This window comes from Uloborus diversus, chromosome 9 (assembly GCF_026930045.1).
Source record: "Uloborus diversus isolate 005 chromosome 9, Udiv.v.3.1, whole genome shotgun sequence".
Classification (NCBI taxonomy): domain Eukaryota; kingdom Metazoa; phylum Arthropoda; class Arachnida; order Araneae; family Uloboridae; genus Uloborus; species Uloborus diversus.
This window is the reverse complement of record NC_072739.1, coordinates 150,900,918-150,922,337: the sequence shown is the minus strand read 5'-3', so window position 1 is coordinate 150,922,337 and position 21,420 is coordinate 150,900,918. Positions and strand designations below refer to the sequence as shown.

The following is a 21,420-nucleotide window of genomic DNA, read 5'->3' as shown; positions in this document are numbered from 1 at the left end:
CTTTTATGTTAGTTAAAAGCATTTTCTAAAAGTGTCACATAGTTTTTATTTAGTCTAAAAAAAAAATAGAAAGCTCTGTTGAGAGAAAAAAGAGGAAAAAAAGTAAGTTTTGCAGCAAATAACTTTTTCAAAGTTATGAGCTAAACTTAATGCTTGAATTACTAAGTTTTTCCTAGAAGAAATTTAGTTGAAATTTTCTTTAACGCACAAGCAGTCAAAAGGAAAAATGAGCTACACTTTAAGCAAGGCATATTAAGGGCTGTCCACAAATGTTGTCCCGCATTGAGGGGGGAGGGGGAGAGTTTGTGACAAGGGGGGTGGGAGAAGAAGTGTGATTTTATTATAAGGATATGTTCATGAAAAAATAGCATGACACTTGATTGGGGGAGGGGGTGAAGCACAACACACTTTGTGACAAAAGGTGGAAGGGGGGGGGGGCCAAAATCTTTGAAAAGAAAAACATGCGACATCGAAAAGAACTTACACTGAGCTGTTAAAGTCTGGATGAGCAATATTTACATAAAACATTTCAGCATCAATGTGTTCTTTCAGCCTACTTTGGGTACTTTCTGCTTCTAGCTCAATGTAACAGCGTATCCTGTATAAAAGCTCATGTTTCAAAGTAGGATAAGGATCTATCTGAAATAAATATTTTCAAATTGTAATTGAAATACGGAATTTAAAAAAAAAATAGAGCACAGAAATAGCATTTTCAGCGAGCGGTTAGGCCATTTACATTATAATGCTACATCCTCTATTTACAGATCTGGCTCTTAACACCATCAAGGCCTGATATTCTGGTAGAGCATTTGTAGCAAGGCCCAGCTCCTCTACTCAAAGTGAGAAATGTCCAACTGACTAAAAAAAATCTACAACATCAGGCCTGGATCTATAAATTTTTGACCCCCCCTGCAACAAAATCCGTAGGGCCTCCACCAGAGAGGTCAGCAGTGTATATTTGTAATGTTAAATAATTCCTACTGCTAGTTTTTTTTCTTTTTTTTTTTTTTGAGCAATCACGATTGCTTATTATTCTCACTTGACTGTTTTTGGTGTCCTATAATTTTATTTTCCCACCACCACCCTCTGCCAGCACCACAGTCGACCGGCCTCATAATGCTGCTGCTCCTTTTGCGAAAACCATCTCCAGGTTGCGTCAATATCCTACACACACACACACATACCCACACACTCATGCCTGTACACAGACACACACATACACACACATGCACACACAAACACACACACGCCTACACACACAAACATATACACTGACAGATACACACTCGTGATTGCGAAAAACATAATTTGAATTCAAAATGTAAAAATTCAAATTAATTTTTTTTAAAGTCTGGTTTTTCATTTTTTGGGATGTTAGGCCTCTTAAGACCCCCCGCACTACGGGGTCTGCAGGTTGCAGATCCGGGCTTGTATAACATTCAAACTTTGTGCAATGACTTATTTGCAATGACTGTTTCACAACTGAGGCAGTGAAAAGCAAAGGGATGTATGTGGCAAAATTAAAAATTTGGATATAACCAGTACAAATGGTAGGTGAACATCTTCTCTGTCTTGGGGCAAGAGATAGTATTAGTAGCTCATGTAGGTGCTGTTAAACAGCATAATTTAGAAAAACTTTTCAATGAAAGCCTACCTAGGACCTTATCTTTAAACTTGTTTTACTTATGTCCACTTACATCCCTTTGCTTCTCACTGCCTCAATTAGTGGTCACAACTTTCAAAATGGTGATGAACATCGCTGGCTGGTGCACCAAAAAAGTGTGAGGTTGAAAGAAGTGTGTGTAGGGGGGGGGGAGGGGGGGATCGGCATTCCTGAAGCTAATCCTTTTAAAAAACTGGACAGTTGACTCTTATCATTATTAATTAAATGACCTTCGCTGCAAAATTCAGGACAGTTTCAAAAATCATCAGAGGTGACCACAGAAGACTCCATGCTTCCAATTCAAAACTCCTCAAATAATAATATGGGAAAAGTAAAAGACACACTTATTAAGTCAATTCTTCTTTCAACAAGTGAATTGAACAAAACTATAGTTTTTGATCGACCATTACTTTGGAACTTAGAAAAATGGAGGGGCAAAGGCCCTTTACTTTTAAAGGTGAAGGGTGGTTTTTCCCCTGCCTATAATGAACATTATAGGGGTATAATCATTCTACGACTATAGGGTAGTCATGCTTTTCTTAATCAATTTTCGCATATGATAGACTTTGCTGTATTTACATTAAACTACAAAAAATAGAAAAAGCAAGAAAAATTTTGTGAGTCATTGCTTCAGGTGCTTTATAAAGTCATAACATTTTTGTAAATGAAAAGGAACGAGCACAAATAAATGTAATATATGCTTTAATTATTACTATTCTCCCTAAAACAGAACTGATAGTGTATGTTCTAGTTGTTCTCTCTTAATATATTTTATCACATTCGAACAGAAATGAAATCAAAAATTTCAGGTTCTACCAATTTTATGATGAATTTATTACCAGTTATTTGTTTAGCATAGAAACAAAAAAAATATTTCTGACAAATATATCATACTGCAGATGTAGAAGTTCATTTTAAAACTGTCTCTTTTGAAACTCACCAATTTTGCAGATTCAACAATGGCAGCAATAAGAACATCCATCACACATTTAACAGATCTTTCCAGAGGATCTTTATAAGACTCAAGCAGTTTTCCACACATGGCATCAAGGGCAAGAGATGGCACTGAGATGGCATTTCTGTGAGTGTTACACATAAAATCTATTAAACTTCAAAATTTTTTAAAAATTCTTTTTATAAACTAAAAATTTTGCTGAGTAACACAATTTTTTAACTTGATAGTCAGTACATATTTTGTTACAGGATGTGAGCAACTTCAGATGATAGATTACGGAAATAAAAATTGGCAGGTAAGAAAAAGGGGGTTGCTTCCTTCAGTCAAAAGTAGTACTTTTAGTAACTGAAATTGATAGAATGAGCAAAAAAAAAAAAAAATAACATGGACCCGGAAAATTCTTTAATTTTTCTGTTATGTTTCCGGTTATATTTTAGTTAGTTTTTTAAAATGTCCGATTTTTCAAACAAGGCCTGGTCTTTATGACGTCACAAATGATGCATTTTGGCATATCTTTGTACCGCGTTTCCACGTTATGATAATCAAGAAGCAAATCAAAATTGCGCTCTACGCTTGCTATCAACCATATTGTTGCCAATACATGTGAGTAAAGATGTGAATTAAATATTTTGATCCATGAATGGCAACACTGAATGGCATTTCATCATTTGCGATGTCATCAGCAAGAAACATAAACAATGAAAGCGCACCGATTTAAGTAATTTTTTTTAAAATATTAAACGTAAACAAATTATTTAAAAATGGTCAAATCCTATGTTTTTAAGTATGCTCTTTCAGAAAAAAACTTTTAAAATTTTGGAAACGACCCCATTATAGTAAAGCTTATAAGAGTGCTTCAGTTACAGGAAAAAAAATTTAGGGGATGCAATTATTGATTTATTGACAGAATAATGAATTTTGAAAGAAAATATATTTTTTTTACAACTAAAATCAGACTAAAAATATTTAATTGATAATTCCATCAATTCAAAAATGAGAGAGGTTTCAATAAAAGGATGATTAACAAAACTCAGATCACAAATATTAAAATGCATAACTTGCTAAAAAATTGCAAGCAAAGCATAAATTCATAGCAGTAGAAAAGGATTTATTTTATGTGCACTTAACTTTAAAAAACTAAATTATTATGATGGGATGGGTGTGAAGTTGATGACATTGTAAAATGTCACACTTATTTTCTGATCTTAACTATTAAATTCTACTGGTAGCCATGAGAAATATTGCTTTAGGGCAAAAAATTGGATCGAAAGAAAGCAAACTTGGTTTTTAATACTCTAGACTTTATTGGCTGAAAATTGAATGTAATTTGCCTTCTGATGTTCCTCCGTTATGCAAATTTGCTTACTATAAATTAATCTGCATAACTTGGTATTTTGAATGAACACAAAAATGAGTTAAACACTCTTGATTCCCCAGAAAATTTTATTATTATATTACTTGTACATCCAACACAAAGACTTTCAAAAGTGAGAAAATAATTAAGTCATCTGTGTAAAGCTTAAGGATAAAGGCATAATAAATGATTGTTTGTTATAAAGAAATTACCTGAGACCAAACAAGTTGGCAATAAGAATTGTTAATTCTCCTTCATCTGGCATCAGCGGCTAGCAACAAGAGAAGCAACTTTCAAATGTCAAAATTTGATATTGTAGTTTACGTTACAAATAAATTACCATTTAAAAATTAAAATGTATAAGATATATAAACAATTAGACATTAAATAAATAAATGCACTTTAAATGAACATCAAATCAGTTGGATAAAATTATTTTTAAAAGTGAAGTTGACTCAGCAATAAGTTATTCAAAAATAAACTAATTATAACATTTTTTGAAAATCTTAAAATAAGAGTTTTACTATATTCAGTAAATTACCGGCCATTAGCCAGGACTAAAGCAGAAATACGTGAAATACACCGCCAGCTCAGTCATTTCCAGTCGAGGACTGCAGTTTCGAGCTTATTAGCACTCATCAGCCCGGCATAGGAAAGTGACCGAGCTCGAGATGGAAAACCTCTTAAGGAAACCAAGAGTGCAAAACAAACTGGTAGCAGATCAGACGAGTGACCGAAGCAATGGTTCGGCTCAACTCGAAGATTGAACGCGAGGCAAGGTATATTCAGTAAATTACCGCCCATTAGCCAGGGCTAAAGCAGAAATACGTGAAATATACCGCCAGCTCAGTCATTTCCAGCCGAGGATTGCAGTTTCATGCTTATTAGCTCGTCTGGTGTGCTAATTCTATATTAGCTACCAGTTTGTTTCGCACTCTTGGCTTCCTTAAGAGGTTTTCCATCTCCAGCTTGGGCACTTTCCTATGCATGAGTGCTAATAAGCACGAAACTGCAGTCCTTGGCTGGAAATGATAAGAGTTTTACTGTCTGTTTCAAGTATGGCAGTTGGGCATGTTTGTCTTCTATCCCCATTTTTACTGTGCTTTTCTAAAACTATTCCTTAACTGAAACAAAATCAATTAAAATTTAGAAGCTTTGAGTTAAGGGAGAAGATGAGAACTTATGAACTTGTATTTAATTGAACTAACTAGGGAATACTGTTTTTTTTTTTTCAATTTTTTTTTTTTTTTTTTTTTTTTTTACAACACTGAATATAGGACTGTTTCAACTACATAATTTACTGTTCACTCCTGGAAGGTTGAGCACTTTATAGAAAATATACTTTTATAGATTCAGGTTCTACCTAATTTTCTTTGAAGACCATCAACAACATATGACTGAAAGTAAGAGTTTACTCATATTTATTAAACATTTTTTGTAGTTTGAGCAAATTTCATTGCATTGAAATTTTTTCCTCTTCATAAACATCAGCCAATCAACTCACACAATCAGATCTTAATTTTACATTTAAATTTTTTTCAAAAAAGATAAAATGTAAAAAATGAAACATTCCAAAGTAACAACAATTGTAGAAATTGTATGGAGCTCTAAGATGTGTACAAACATTGATCAGAAAAAAAAAAAATAGATTTATTACAGGTAAGAAATGTTTTCAGGGAAGTTATGTGGTTTTAGCACCATAATATAAATTTTAAAAATATAATTAATTTTGGAAAATAATCCTTCTTGCTCTTGTTTTTCATTTGAAATCAGAAGGTGATCAAAACATTTTTATATTTTAAACCAAACTTGACAAATGACTTATCTGTACAGCAATTCACAAGGTAAAATGTTGAATTTAACTGTACTCCCCCCCCCCCAAAAAAAAAGTTTCCTTTTATGACTAATATTTGCCTTACCAATTCCAGATTTTTCTGTACTTCTGTGTAGAGTTTATAATGAATGTGAGCTCCAACAGTAAGCACTTTCATGTCAACAGTTTCAGAATGACCCATCATTTTAACATTTATGTCATCAATAAATTTTTGAATTAGCCTAAAAATGAAAAAACAAAACAAGTTTATAGTATTGAAAGATTCTGAATTTTATGTAATAATTAGATATAACAGATGGTTTTTTAATTTAACAATAAATAATACCACTCACATTTTATAACTGTTAAGGTACACATTTGCACATAATTTTAAGAGTTAAAAAACTTTCAGAGTTGACTTTAAAATAAACAAAAACTATCTGAATAGCATTTTACAGAATCTTTGTTTAAACTTCATAACAACAGGATAAAGTTATATCAAACATGGAAAAGAAAATTACAAACCAAGAATTATTATTATCAATACTAGATGCTTATTTTGTTAAAGCAAAGTTTGAATCTGTGTTTCAGAAACCAGTATTTGAGTATTTTTTATTTTGCAACAAATCTTGATTTTTGTTTTATGAAGTTGAACAAACTAATGAGCCCCACTGGTTGGGCCGGATGTGGCCCACAAAGCTGACCGTAGGTTGGGCACCACTGCTTTATATCAAGAAAGTTAAAGCAAAACTGAATTTTCTGTCAACTACCTCAAGCTTTCAAAAAATAAATGAGGACTTCACAACCATCTGTTCTTACTTTGAAAAGGTAGTGGACAGGGAAGCAAAGTCTTCTGCTGACATAGTAAACCTAGTTCATAAAAACATATTGTTTGGAACCTGAACTAGACTGGGCTCACTATGGAATTGAAGAGAAGACTTTCCTATAACTGCTGCATTCGAAGGAAAATGGCTATTTTTAGCCTTCAAACTGCGAGAAAAAAAAATTCATGAAAGTTCTCACACGATTGCCACTGTTCTAGCAGATTAAAAAACAGGGCTTTTATATGCTCTTTTTCTAGCACGGTTTTAACTATAGAATCACTTCACGGCAATTACCAATGCTGCAAAAAAAAAAAAAAAAAAAATCTAGGTGGAAAGAGCTTAGTTTATAAAAAGGAACATAAATATACAATTGGACCTCCTTATAAGGTCATGCTTCGAGACTTTACGAAAATGAACTTATAATCAGGGTATCCTTATAACCAGGGGTGTTCCCATAGCTTACACTCCATATATGCCTTATACTCTCAAAAAAATTTCATATTGTTCATAATGGATTACTGGGAGTATACCCTCAGAAAAATTGATGGGAACATTAATGCTTACAAACAAATTATATGCATTTGTTAATAAATAAGAATGAATATAAACAAAATTCTTTGTTAAATCTAATATGTTCCAAATTATCAGTTTATTAGGTTGTAGCTTTTTAGCAAATGCCTTTGCCTGCTTATTAAATGTTAAAGGGTTTGTCAAATCCTAAAAAAAAGGTCTTGGAGTAATTTTTAGGGTTTTTGACTACTAAATGTGACTTTTAAAACAATAGAAACAGTACTTGAGAATGGAGCCTTTATATGAGCTTTTGAGGGCCAGTGGGAACCCTGTTCCAGTTTCATTCAAAATTCATTTGAAAATAGCACCAAATTCTTTTTTCAAAAAATAAATAAATAATAACAATAATAATAAATAAACACCACGTTTTATTAAATCTAAATGATACTGACTTGATTAAATAAAATTGTTTTCCATTTGGACCATTTCCCATAAGATTTTCAAACTCTCGTAGTTCCCTTTTGTATGCATTCAGTTTCTGAGATATTTCATTACGAACATTGGGTAGGCAACTTTTGATATGAGATCTGAGCATTTTTTGAAGCAACTTTTGAAGATAGTGTGTCCCCATTTGATGAGCAATGTTCCTAAAATTAAATCAAAGAAATTATTTTTACATTATCTCTACCTCCTATAGTAAGAAATGCAGAGGCACTCGGAACCTAAATTTATGGGAGGTTCTCAATTTGCCAAATGAAACTCTGAATTTTACGAAATGTGACCAAAAAAAAAAGAAACATGTGCATATGTACATACCTACATTTTATCAGAAAATACATTGGGCATCATTAAAAAGACAAAAAATAACTGCAATACTGTCTACAAATTTTTGAACTTTCAGTCAAAATTGCCAAATATGAAAAAAATTAGGAAAGTCATGGTGATCCCCCAATGCCAATTATACTTTTTCCTCACTTGATGCATTTTTTATCGCTAGTCTGATGGAAAATGTAAAATCGGGGTTACCCTAACATAAAATTCTTTTCAAATCAGAGATGCAATTTTAATTAAGAGTGTATAAATTATAAAATTCAACTTTCTGTTTTCCATTAAAAAAAGACCTATTTCAGGCAAAATGTTGATTATTAAATTGTACTGAAAGAAGTCAAGAGAAATTTTACAAAAGACATTTGTATGATGCATATATATAATGATAAATCACTTTTTTACTCCAAAAATTCATAAATTATTGATTTTGTTATTATTTTTTAAAATTAACATATAACACATAAATATTTACCACTTACACACACGTATATCTATCGTATGAAATTCAGGAACATTTTGTCTTTCTAAAGCTATTGTTCAGTGGGAGCATAGCAAGATGGGCTCAGGTGCAATTTTCCGCTACATTTTAAATTCATGAACAATTTCAGAAAAATGATTACTTACTTATAACATTCTTTTGAGGAAAAAAATTCTCTTTCTTTTTTTAAGATGTACTCTATATCTTTGCCTTCATCGATTTCCTTCTGGCTTCTATTCAACACACCAACATACCCTAAAACAAAGCTATGCTCAATGCACAATACATAATAACTTCAAATAAATTTTAAGGGAAAAAAGGAAAACAAAAACAAGAATCAGTGGCGCCTATTCGGGGGGGGGGGCAAAGGGAGAGCGACTGCCCCCACACTTTTTTTTTAAAACCATTCTGGGTGAGATTACCTGAACATCACCAAAATTCTTTAAAATTTCAGTTTTAAAACTTCAATTTTGAAAATTTTCCGAGATGAACCTCCGAGCGCACTTTTCCTCCCTTTAAATTCAAAGATGACCTAAATTTGCTTTATAAATACTCCAGTTTGAGGGGGGGAAATCAGGAAAAGAATCCCCCTAGATAGCATAAAACTGAGTTTTTAAGACAAACTTAGAAAGAAAAAAAAAATGAAGATTTTCTTTTTCTGAAGTCTCCAAAGGAAGTTTAAAACCGAGTTCTTAGGATTTCATCAGTTCAAAATAATAAAAAAATATATGTACTAGGAGAGCCTCCGAACCCTTTTGTTTCTCCTTAAGTCAGAAAAAGAGAAGTCTGAAATAACGTTTTAAAAGACGTTTAAAAAACGTTTTAAACTTTGCAAAATTTCTGGGAGCGAACACCAAACCCCTTGCTCTAAATTTGTTAAAGATGGCTTTAATTTGCGTCTTTAAGACATCAGTTTAATTGCAAGGGAAGAGCTTTCCTTATTTTTATATTACCAAAGACAGTCCAAACTTCTTTGCTTTTGTTATTATTATTGGTAATTAAACTTAATTAAAAAAAGCAAAAACATTATAGGGACAACCCTGGAAACTCCTTTTTGTTCTCCAACCAAACGTTGACAAAACTCTACAAACTCTACAAAAACGTCGTTTTTAAGACTACAATTACAAAACATTTACACAAGAGAACATCAAAAGACTCCTCCCCCCCTTCCCCACTCAAGATAGCATAAAAAAGTTCTCAACTTCCTTTAAAAAAACTTGCCCCGGCATTTTAAGCCCCACTCGTCGTCTCTGAAGAACGTTATATGAATGACAACACAGTGATATAACTAAATCCTTAGCTTAGAATCTGTATTTTAAATTTCAGATACATTTTACATAAAATATTTGTGATACAAGCTGTAAAACTAAGAACAAATTCAAAATAACCTCTTTTTAATGGAATTTTGTTATTTTCAAGTACATCTCTTGCATCAGTTCCTTCGTCCATCAAATCCAATTTTGTTAATACGCCAATAGTCCTTTCTCCTGAAATTTAAGCTTTATTTAGAAAGAAAACAAATAAAATACAAATGTAGAAAGTAGTTTTTAAAATAGTCTTCCATTTTTTTTTTAAACAGCATTTATGTCATTAATGCAATAGTACTTCAATAAATAGAAAGATTATGTCTGCAAAAATCAGTATGTAAAAGGGACCAATCACAATATTTGGTTAGACTTATGTATTCACGGGCCAGATCTTATAATTTCTTTGTAATGATTTGTCATTGATGGTAAATTAAAAACAACAGTAAAAGACTAGCTGCGTAAAAAGAAATGAGATGCTGCATTTGCAATATTTCTCATCGCATGAAAATAATTAGCACTCGTTTTCAAAGAATGAATGTAATATGATTACAAGAAATGAAAAAGCAACATGTTATTGACATTCATTCAGAATGCAAAGTAGTATCGAAAACTAACTTTTTGAAAAAATCAGTCACAAAAACTAACTTTTAAAAAAATTACAAATGCAAAAACAAAACTTTTTATTCAAAAATATGAACATCATACAAAAAATCAGTAATCCAATGTCATTAACACTAGAACCGCGGATGGGGTCATTTTGACCCAAAAGCAATTTTGTTTCCGATTTCCTCAAAAAGTTACGAACGAAATTGAAAAAAAAATCGTGACTTTTCCTATTTTCATACCAATAATAATCTGTGAAATTATGATACGTTAAATACTTACCACTTTTTTGTTTTTAATACTTATACCTAAAACCGCGGAATGGGTCATTTTGACCCCATTATAATCACAAGCACTAAAGTCGCAGTTCAACGTTTCCTAGAATAGGAAAAGCTTTTTCAGTCATCTCTCCATTTCCCAGATGAAAGCAGAACAATACTTCAGGGTCAGTAAATTGTTACTGATAACAGAAGTGCAGGTGGGGGGGGGGGGGGGTTGCGGTAGTAGTAACAAGTGTTGCAGACGCCCCCCCCCCCCCCTAACGTTATCGTTCCTTGTGGGAAAAATGCGTCTGGTTAGTGTATTCAAGGAATGTTTTCTTTCTGATGTTTTTTGTTTTGGCGTAGAAGGAAAAGTGGTGAACTGGCTCACATCCGGTTCTTTATGACTTCACAACTGGTTGTTCGTTTTGCCTTGGATAGTTTGATAGCACCAGTCTATTCTTTTTTTGGCGCCTTGTTTACACGGAGATAAAATTATCTGAAATGGCTGGAAGAAATAGGCGTAAATTAACAATTAGCGAGGCCCTCTAATATATGCGACAATTATCGGAAAATGAATCCGAAAACGATAATGATGAAGAAATTGTTTTCAGCGATGATGCATATGTGCCCCCAGATGAGGAAAATATTTCCTCGGATGAAGGTACCGTATCTAATTTTCTGGACAATGTACTAGCAGAAAAACTACTTCTGGCAGGAAAAGACAATATGTACATAAACGAAAAAAGTTGTCAAATCCAGATAAAATAAAATCTGGAACTTTTGTTACAAATGGCGAGGTCCTCGAATATATGCAACAATTATCGGAAACAGAATCCGAAAACGATAATGATGAAGAAGTTGTTTTCAGCGATGATGAATATGTGCCCCAAGATGAAGAAAATATTTCCTCGAATGAAGATACCGTATCTAATTTTTCTGGACAATGTAATAGCAGAAAAACTACTTCTGGGAGGAAATTTACACTACAAAGTGAAATGAATAAATGATTAAAGTTAATGGGACAGAATTTTATAACTTACTATTATATTGCATAAGTATTCTTGTTCATCAAAAAAAAATTTACCTCTTTCTAAACATCAAAGAACCCATTTTAAGCTTTGGGTCAAAATGACCCCTGCCCGCGGTTTTAGGTATACAGAAATTTCCGCGGTTCTAGTGTTAAGCACAAAAATTGCAAAAAAATTGCAGACACGTGTTTTGGTGTTACAAGGAACACCTTTTTCAATGCAAAGAGGTGTGAGCTTCTGGATGAAAAGTCATCCGAGAAAAGCAACACGGTGGAACAGGAGATAGTATAAATATCAAAAAATCGAAATTAAACGAAACAAAAAAGATAAAATGACACTTGGAGGCAAAATTTATTATATAATTCCATCAGGAAAAAACCGTTAAGTAATAAATTTTCCAAGAAAACCCATAAACAATGCGAAAATTCCAAAAATGAAACCACTCTGAATAAATTAGCAATAAATTTACCAGCGGGAAAAACTATGTATAGAAGCAATGTATGAAATGGAGAAATGCAGGAAAAAACAAAGTGAAGGATAATCTTATTGGAATAGTTAATCACAAAAACAAAATAAGAAAGCAAAAAATGAAAACAATAAAAGTAAGAAATGTACGACGTTTACGTAAAAATAATAGAAAAACTAAACCAATTTTAACAAAGGAGTCCACACAGAAGAAAAATAGGGAATTGCAGTAAGATCGTTAACTAAATTAGAACGGTTCCTCAGGATGTGGAAAGATTCCCAAAAATCAAGATCTAACGGATTGGGACATTTTTGGATAATTTGATAAGAGTTAAAATCAAAAGAGTGATTCGATTCCCAACAGTGTTGGGCAATACTGGATTTATTCAGCTGTTGTTTTCTCACATAGCTTTGATGTTCTTTTAACCGAAATTTCAAAGAACGGCGGGTCTGTCCGATGTATCCGAGTCCGCAATTGCAAACAATTTTATAGATCCCACAACAATTAAGAGGATGAATAGAATCTTTAAGAGAAGAGAAAGAAAGTTTATCAATAGGAGAAAATACCACTTGGAATTGGAATCGCTTCAGAATCTTAGCAACCTGAAAACTAATGCCAGGGAAGAAAGGCAGAAAAACTAAATTCTTAGTGTTAAAAATTCTATTACGAACAATACTTTGAGATTTTTTGCAAAGTTTTTTATAAATGGAATCAACTAAGGTGGCCGGATAGTCTCTATCAACAGCCACAGCTCTTAAATAGTTAAGTTCCGAATTAAGAAGCTCAGGTGAAGAACAAATATTCATTGCACGATAAACAAATGTGTTGAAAGCTGAATATTTTTGATTAGAAGGGTGAGACAATAATCTATGTGGGGGTAATGAAACAGCAAAAGGTTTGCGATAAACTGTAGTTTCAAAACCGGACTCAGTTGGAGAAACGAGAACATCCAGAAATGGAAGGCAATTATTCTGCTCTTTTTCACAAGAGAATTGAATATGAGGATCAATGGAATTTAAAATAGATAAAGCATCATCAATGCTTAGTTGATCGTGATTCATAAGAACAAAACAGTCATCAACATAGCGAACATAGAAATGAAACTGTAGTTTCTGAAACAACTTGAGCTCAAAGTAATGCATGTAAATATCACTAAGGATGGGGCTAAGTGGGTTTCCCATTGCCAAACCATCCGACATTGTATAAAATTTACCATTAAAAACAAAGGAACATTGCTTTAGACAAGTATGATTAAGGAAAACTAAATCCACAATTTCCTTAGAGGTAAAATGAAATTCAGACAGTTTACTCTGAAGGCATAACAATGAGCCCTCGACCGGAACACAGAAAATCTATTCCGATTTTTTTCTTTTGGAAAGCAGGTGGTAAAGTGAATTCTCAATTTTTATTTACAATTTTTTGCCTTAAAAAAAGTAGTTTTGATGCATTTTGGTTAACTTTTCTTTAAAAGAGTCACTGTTTTTTACAACTAATTGCAAAATAGTATTTGGCTAAAATAGCCACTGTAGTCCCCTTTGTAATCACATTTTTAGTTGACAATGGTAGCCCTGATGGAAGCATAAAACTTTAAAACGTAATATTTCGTTTTGAGCTCGGCTGCCAACATAACTTTTGTGTTCAGCATGGCAGAATAGGGTTCCATGCGCTCTGTTGACAATAAAATAAGCCCTGTCTACAATATCAAATCTTCTAGAGGAAACAAAATTATAGACACCAGTGAATCATAACATAAGACTTTTTGCATTATGGGGGAGGGGGGTCAATTGACCTTCCTTGGATTTTAAAAACATAATGAAATTCGGCATATTTTTATATTTTTTGTCGTTTTCTCCTTATTAAATGTATTGAACAAAACCCTTTGCCCTCCCGCCTCCTGAAAATTCTGAAACGATGAGCCTGCATAACATATGATGAAAAAGATCTAGTGTTAAGTGGTGTTTCAATTTTCTATGATCAAAGCACATTTACCATTAAAAATTCACTGTCAAAAATAAAATTTTCTGTTTTTAATCTGTGCAGCTTTAGTTTCTGATAAATGTAGCACACAGTACAAATGCTTCCAGGCACGGATACATGTTGGAGGTAATGGTGTCAACCTCTTCTGAATCTAGAGGGATTAATCAGGGCACTTGTTTTAAGTGGCAACTTGTGAGGGCAAGAAAGTCACCATTTTTCTGCTTGTGTGTGCTTTTTTTCAATTGAAACTAAATATAAAAACTTGAAAGAAGATGGGTGAGGCAATTGGTTCAAGATTTGCCCTGGCTCAGCAAAATTGCAGATCCGGCACTGGGGGCAACTGTTCTTCCTCCAGAGAATTGTGTATAAATAAAGATTATAATAATAATAACAAATTAAAGTTTTATAAATTTTGCTCTTTGGAATTAAATTTCAGGGAGCTAAGTGAAAACACAAATAAATTGCCATTTCCCTCAATAAAAGCCTATGTCTGCTCTTGACTGCATTAGAAGCAGAGTATTTACACAAAAATTAGGTTAGTATTCTTCATTTAAAAGTAATACTTTCTGTAAAGAGAATGTTACAATGGACAAAAGGTTATACTACAAAAATGTAGTGTGTAATGATAAAAATGTGTTTTAAAGTAGCTTGCTATCAAGCTAGTTAGTATTTTGGTTGGTAGAAGTGATTACTTTCAGATTTTGCTTCATATTCTTCTGAATGAAAAGCTTGTCTGTGTAGGCAAAATTCAAATAAGTTCTGCTTGTAGCTTTGGGAGGAAAAAAATAATTTGTAGGAAAATATTTATACCTGTCCATTGAATACTAAAAAGTATTAGCCAGCGCATAGTTTGAAAAATATCTAGTTTAGAGAAACACTGAGCAAATTCTGCTTTAAGTTTTAAGAACAATTAAGGCAATTTGTGCTTTCAGCAGCTGACTTTTAAAGATTTTTTTAAAAAAGGTAATACATCAGGCGAATCATCTGCTTCATCTAAATGTTTGAGCAAAAAGACTTCTATTTTCTTAAGTTATCCACATAAACACAAAGAGAGCTTGAAGTACACTAGAAAAATTTAAACTCGAACAGCTAATTATTTTCTAGTTATCAAAATTTTTTATGAGTGCTGCATTTGTACCATTACTCCAAACTGGTACAAATATATTCAAAAGGTCATAGAACTAAGTTAGACTTTCTGTCAAAAAAGAGAATAAAATAAATTACAAATCAGTTCTTTAGAAAATCACATCACAGCATACTGGTATTACAATTACTCTACTTTTAATTCTTTAAATTTTTGTATGTTCCAAGTTTAACTCTTTTTAAAAAAATCAGACGCATATTAAGTGATATCAAATAAATAAAAACTTAGAGTAACTAACTTACTGTTAGGGTCGGCAATTTTGGCAATGTTAAGTGCATCAGAATTAGCAATATCTTGATTAGCAGGTGATACAGCTAATATAAGACATTTGGGTTGCTGAATATAGTTCAGTACCATTTCTCGAACTGCCTGTATACTTTCTTCCGGTTGACCATCAACAGCATTTCTAATGAGACCAGGCAGATCTACCACAGTCAGTTTTAAAACTAAAATAAAAAAAAATTCGGTTAATGCATAGTAACCAGGTCAAAACTAGTATTCTCTAGCAAGTTCATTCATGCAAAATTTGGCTTAAAAAAATGGTATGACTCATTTATGCATCACATGCATTGAAGAGTTAACACTTATCGTGTATGAATACAAAAGGGACGTGAGAATATATGACTCAGACACCAGGGTAGCTAAATATCCCGGATTTTAATGGACAGTCTCTTATTTTTGAGACATCAAACTGCGTTCCAAGGAACTTCGACATGGGACAACAAATGTTTCACATTCTTGCCAAAAACTTTTATTGTGAAACTGGCAATGTAAAATAAGCGCTGCAAACAAAATTTTCGGAAGGATAAAAATGCTCAATTTATGGAATAAAATTTCAATTTTACTGAATGATTAAATATGAGAATGTACATAGATTATATACTAGTGATACCCACACGGCTTTGCCTGTAATAGAAATATCAAAAGGTCTTTTGTTTCGCCTGTATATTTACAAATAATGTATGGTGAATTTTCTCGCCAGTTGGCTTGTACCCATCTTACGGTTCCACGTTATGATAATTTCGTATCTCCCCAATTGGCTTGTGCCCATGTTACGGTTCCACGTTATGATCATTTCGTAATTTACTCGTCCATCTTATTTTTTTTTCTTAAAATTGGAATAGAAAAAGAACCACATCGAATTTTCGAAAAATCGCTTCGAGGTGCACACTCCCATGCTACATACTAACTTTGTGCCAAATTTCATGAAAATCGGCCGAACGGTTTAGGCGCTATGCACGTCACAGACATCCAGACATCCTCCGGACAGAGAGACTTTCAGCTTTATTATTAGTAAAGAAGATAAAGATAAAGATTCTTTCCCATTTTATTAAATTTCTGTGAAAAATGGGCTTAAAATTGGAATAGAAAAAGAACAAAATCGAATTTTCAAAAAATCGCTTCGAGGTGCACACCACCATGCTACATATACTAACTTTGTGCCAAATTTCCTGAAAATCGGCCGAACGGTCTAGGCGCTATGCGCGTCACAGACATCCAGACATCCTCCGGACAGAGAGACTTTCAACTTTATTATTAGTAAAGAAGATACATAACATCTGATGAGAAAAAAACTGTTAGGTTTTATTAAAAAACAAATTTAAAAGTTAAAATTGAAAAGAGAAAGAATCTTAGTGCTGCAATGCACTATTATCCGAATTTCCAGCGAAAATTACCAAGATAGGAATTTTTTGTGAGGTCACAGTCACTCTGATGGGACCTCCATTAGGAGCGCCCCTTCTGTTGCTATGAATTTGAAAAACAGATTTGTGAAAAGTTGCATAATTTTTGTGACTAATTGATACATAGCATTTGCCGTTGGCTTGTTTTTTTCAAATTTGAATGGCCTTTATTCTAGCTACAAATTGCTCACACTCAATTCACGGGGATGGCGCTTTTCTGTTGTGACGTCACATGCTCTGTGTGTCATTTGTGGACGATGGATTAACTAGGAAGAATAGTATATTAATTTTGTATTTTCTTACTGCTTTGCTAATATATAATTTAGTGAAAGCTCCACTTTGGTCAAACTAAATTTTGTGAAGGATTCACTTCAGTTCTGAGAAATTTTATGAAGGATCCATTTCGCTTGATTGGAGTTTTATGAAGGGTTTGTTAATGGACCCAAATTTCCTACGTCTAAACACTTGTTAAAAATAAAAAAATAAAAATATCTCACAGCAGATCAAGCCGTTATTTAGAAGGTCAGGAGGTAACAACTGCTCTCACCTCTGACCTTACTAAAGAAAAGTATTTATATGAGTGGGCATGTTTTTTTTATATAATCTTGCTTGCTTTGAAATGACAGAGCTACAGAAACTGTGGCAGTCAATACAAAAAGAGATGAGAGATTGTATCTTGTTAGGGAGAATAAGAGATTTTTTAATTTAGAATAATAAATAATTAAGACTTACCATTAGGGGAACAAATTTTGAGAGAAATTGGATCAGATGAAAATCCAACAGGTCCAGGCTTTCGATTTGTTTCATTTAAAATCTCTTCTTTCACTTTTGAGAAGTCTGTAAACTTTTCATTTTCTTTATGTAAAAATACTGCATATTCTAAAGAAATCAGAAAATGTTTTGTTATTGATAAAAGGTCAATGAACTGTAAAAAACATTTAAAGCAAAGGAATGCCAAGCATAGGCGGCCAGTGCACCAAAAATGTAAAGGGTCAAATTGGGCAATTTAGGTGAGCGACAGCCAAATTGGAATAGAAATAATTAAGACTTTCAGGGGCCAAGGGGTTTTCAGGACAGCCAAGGGGTTACACTACCTTTTGAACATTTTTTAAAAATTTATGAATATTGTGTTTTTTTTTTTGAAACCATTACATACACACTCATTTTGCAACCAATAATTTATTTTCAAAATCTTAAAATATTGCCCACATTTTTTTAAAAATTCAAAAAATGTAGGAATATTTCAATTTTTTAAAATCCCTGCTTTTTTGTTTTTGTACTTATTTAAAAAAAGATTTTTGCTAAGCAATCACAATATTAATCTCTAAAAATCTATGTATCGGAACATTTTCTGTGAATAATTATGTAAAAAATCGTAATTTTTTTTAAAAAAAATTTTCTTTTAAAGGTATAACATGCTCTAAACATTTGAGTAATTGATAAAATGCTTATCCAATGCACAGTTTTGTTAAACATATTATCCTGACTGCAAAAAAAAATTACTTTAAAGCTGTATCTTTAATAGAAAAAAATCCTTAGGGATTCTAATGATATGAAAACACAAAAAAACGATCACTGAGAAAAAGCAATTTAAAATTTTTCTTTTGCATAAGAACATATAGCGAGCATGACCTAAAACTACTCATAACTTTTTAAATATTTGAACTAAAGAGATGAAACTTTTTCCCTGTGTTTAGAATAATTTGTAGTTTTGAAATAATCAATAAAATATTTTTTGATTGTTTAATCACTTTTGAGGTACTGTGACCCCTTAGGAGACTTTTTTCCTTTGCAAAAGTGGGACAATTGAATTTCAATATCATAACTGGATAAATCACCTTCTTTGAAGAAACAGAACATGGCCTTAAAAATCGGGACAAATAACACCTTCTTCTAATTCAAAGCCCAATTTTACTTTTGATTCAATAATACAGTAAACCCCCAATTATCCAGATTAGGGTGGCACCATAACCACAAATAATTTGAATAATAGGTAAAAAACGATACTGCTGTATACAATAGCTAAAGAATATGAATAACACTCACACATACATTTTAACCCTAGCGTCAATGACAAGGTACCCGGGTACCTTTTGCGACTTTAATCATAATTTTTATCATTTCTAATTAATTCTTGGTAAAATTGCTTTTAATCCTTATTATTTACATGAATCAGAAAAAAAGAAAGTTGTAACCGTGTTTTTGGAAACTTTTTGGGGAAGTTTTTTGGCATTGAAAATTTTTATCCCTACATTCAATAACCAGGAACCCGGGTACCCATCACACTGTGCATGAAAAAAAAAAATACCCCTTCAAAATGCTTCTGACACCATCCTTGATGATTCTTATGTAAAATGGCCCCTGTATCAAAATATGAGAGCCCTTTTCCCCCCATCACCCTATTCCTCCTTCTAAATCGCACCCCCTAATTTTATTTGGTTTTCGACAGTTACATAGCCGTAATTTATGGCTTTGAACATTGCGAAGAGAGCATGTATTTACCATAAATATTTTTCTGAAGGGTTAGAGAAGAACAAAAAGTTCCATTTAAATCGAAGGGGTGTCAGAAAAAACACCTCATCCCCCCCTACATTTCAATGGTGCAGTCTACGCCATAATCCCTTGTGGTGGGCACTCCTGATATAGTTACCTAAGGCACTTAATAACAGTTTTTTTTTTAACCCGTAACAGGGCAGGTGAAAAAGTAAGACATAACAGGGGACGCAAGGTCTCAAAGACCGCTCTATTTGCAAATTTTTAAAAAATCATGCAATTATGATACATTCCTCTAATTTCCCACAGATGTTCTTTGAATTTTTATTAGCAAGGGGAAAAATATTTTTGAATTTTTAATCGAAATATGCCTTTTCCGAGGAAATTTTGCTACTCTTCAGATTTTTTGAGAAAATCATTTGCTGTAGTAAATAACTATCTACTTGTAATAAAATCGAATCTATTAATTATTAATGATTTCATTTTAGTTCTTTAATATATGCAGAACATTTTAGTACCAGAAAATTGGTTATATCACGTTACGCGAAATGTTTGACAGCCCTTTAACTGTTAGTATTTTGTGTCGTATTTTGAGGAATAATTCAGCCTTCATTGTCCCTAGAACATCACTGCGTAACGTTTGAGAACATTTTAAACAACTCTTAACTTCATCTAGAATATTTTGCATCTCTACCGCATAACGCGGATAAGATTAAATGAACCTATATCCGCGGTTTCTAACCTTAAGAGCCATGTCTACTACTGCCGAAAAATGTAACACTAAAGGGCAGGTGCAGTCTCACAGACCGCTTCTAAGCAGTGATGTTCCCATCAATTTTCCTGGGGATGTATTCCCAGCAATCAGCAGGGGTTTGGAAAGAGGAAATTTGGGTCCTTTAACGGACCCTTCACAAAATCCCGACCAATCAAAACGGACATTTCACAAAATTCTGATAAACAAAAACGGATCTTTCACAAATTCTTTATTGGAAGAGCAAATCTCAAATCAAAATAACGCAGCATGTTTGGAACCTTTTTTAAAGTTATATTAGAGGTATCAACTTATACGAAATCTGCTAATTTTGCAAAAGAAAAAAAAAGGCGCTCTTCTGATGCTCCTGCAAGCAATAAATAACTTCTAAGGCCTAATAAATGCTTGTTGTTGGTTTCTATAAAAGAAATTAACAGCTGAAAGTCGGTTTGGTTCATAATTTTGCTTGTTTGTTTTATGCAGTGGTATTGTTGCAAACTTCTCTGAAAAAGTTAGTCGTAAGCACTTTTCTCCAGGGAAATGAACTTAGGACTGCAAAGTTTAGTAGGGATAGGGGGGGGGATGAATGTGATCGCTTTAGATAGGGTTACCAACTTTAAACTTATCGCCACTTAGCATCTGGCGGGTGCGATGTTTAACTGTTATTTTGGGAGAAAGTTATATGGGTTTGATTTTTCGATGCTAAAACGATAATTAATTTTAAATAAACTCTTTTATTTATTGTTTTTTACTTTAGATGCCTACATTTTGAAAAGCGCAATATTTTTACATTCGATATGAGAATCATACTCTATTCTTTTTTCAAGCAAACTTCGCTTTATTAGGATGCAAATAAATGAAAAGTCTTTTTATTTTTGTAACAACGCTTATTTTAAGTTTTTAAAGTGGAATTCCATTTTCTTTTATGAGTCAAAAAAATAAATGCTGAATCGATGGTTTATTTTTATTTATTTATTTATTTTGATTTAACTGTGTCCAGACATTAATGAAATGTTTATCATAGGACTCTAAAGTGCAATTCTAAAATAATTTTACCAGAAATATTTGTTTTACAAGCCGTTTTTATACTTTTGATGCTTTCACTTTGAGGATTGCGATCTCTTTGCATCCGCTATGGGAATCTGATTTTTCGAATTTTCAATGTTTAGTACGCTTTGTTAAGAGGTAAACAATTAAAATATTTTTTGTTTTTTGTAAAAATCATGGAGTTTATAAGTTTTAAACGAAATTCTATGCTTTTTAACAATGTCTTGGTTCAAA

General features: G+C 32.7%; 1 protein-coding gene across 1 annotated transcript in view; it reads right to left on the bottom strand.

The window, feature by feature from the left end:
* The window catches only part of LOC129229714 (dynamin-1-like), a 44,681-nt gene that overhangs the window by 13,603 nt on the left and 9,658 nt on the right, over positions 1 to 21,420 (bottom strand). Inside the window, exons 4-12 of the mRNA XM_054864078.1 lie at positions 17,628 to 17,774; positions 15,456 to 15,659; positions 9,814 to 9,912; positions 8,572 to 8,680; positions 7,572 to 7,766; positions 5,892 to 6,027; positions 4,185 to 4,243; positions 2,604 to 2,742; positions 485 to 639 (exon numbers count right to left, since the gene is read on the bottom strand). Coding sequence (XP_054720053.1) covers positions 485 to 639; positions 2,604 to 2,742; positions 4,185 to 4,243; positions 5,892 to 6,027; positions 7,572 to 7,766; positions 8,572 to 8,680; positions 9,814 to 9,912; positions 15,456 to 15,659; positions 17,628 to 17,774 — 1,243 coding nt within the window. The remainder of the gene's footprint in view (positions 1 to 484; positions 640 to 2,603; positions 2,743 to 4,184; positions 4,244 to 5,891; positions 6,028 to 7,571; positions 7,767 to 8,571; positions 8,681 to 9,813; positions 9,913 to 15,455; positions 15,660 to 17,627; positions 17,775 to 21,420) is intronic.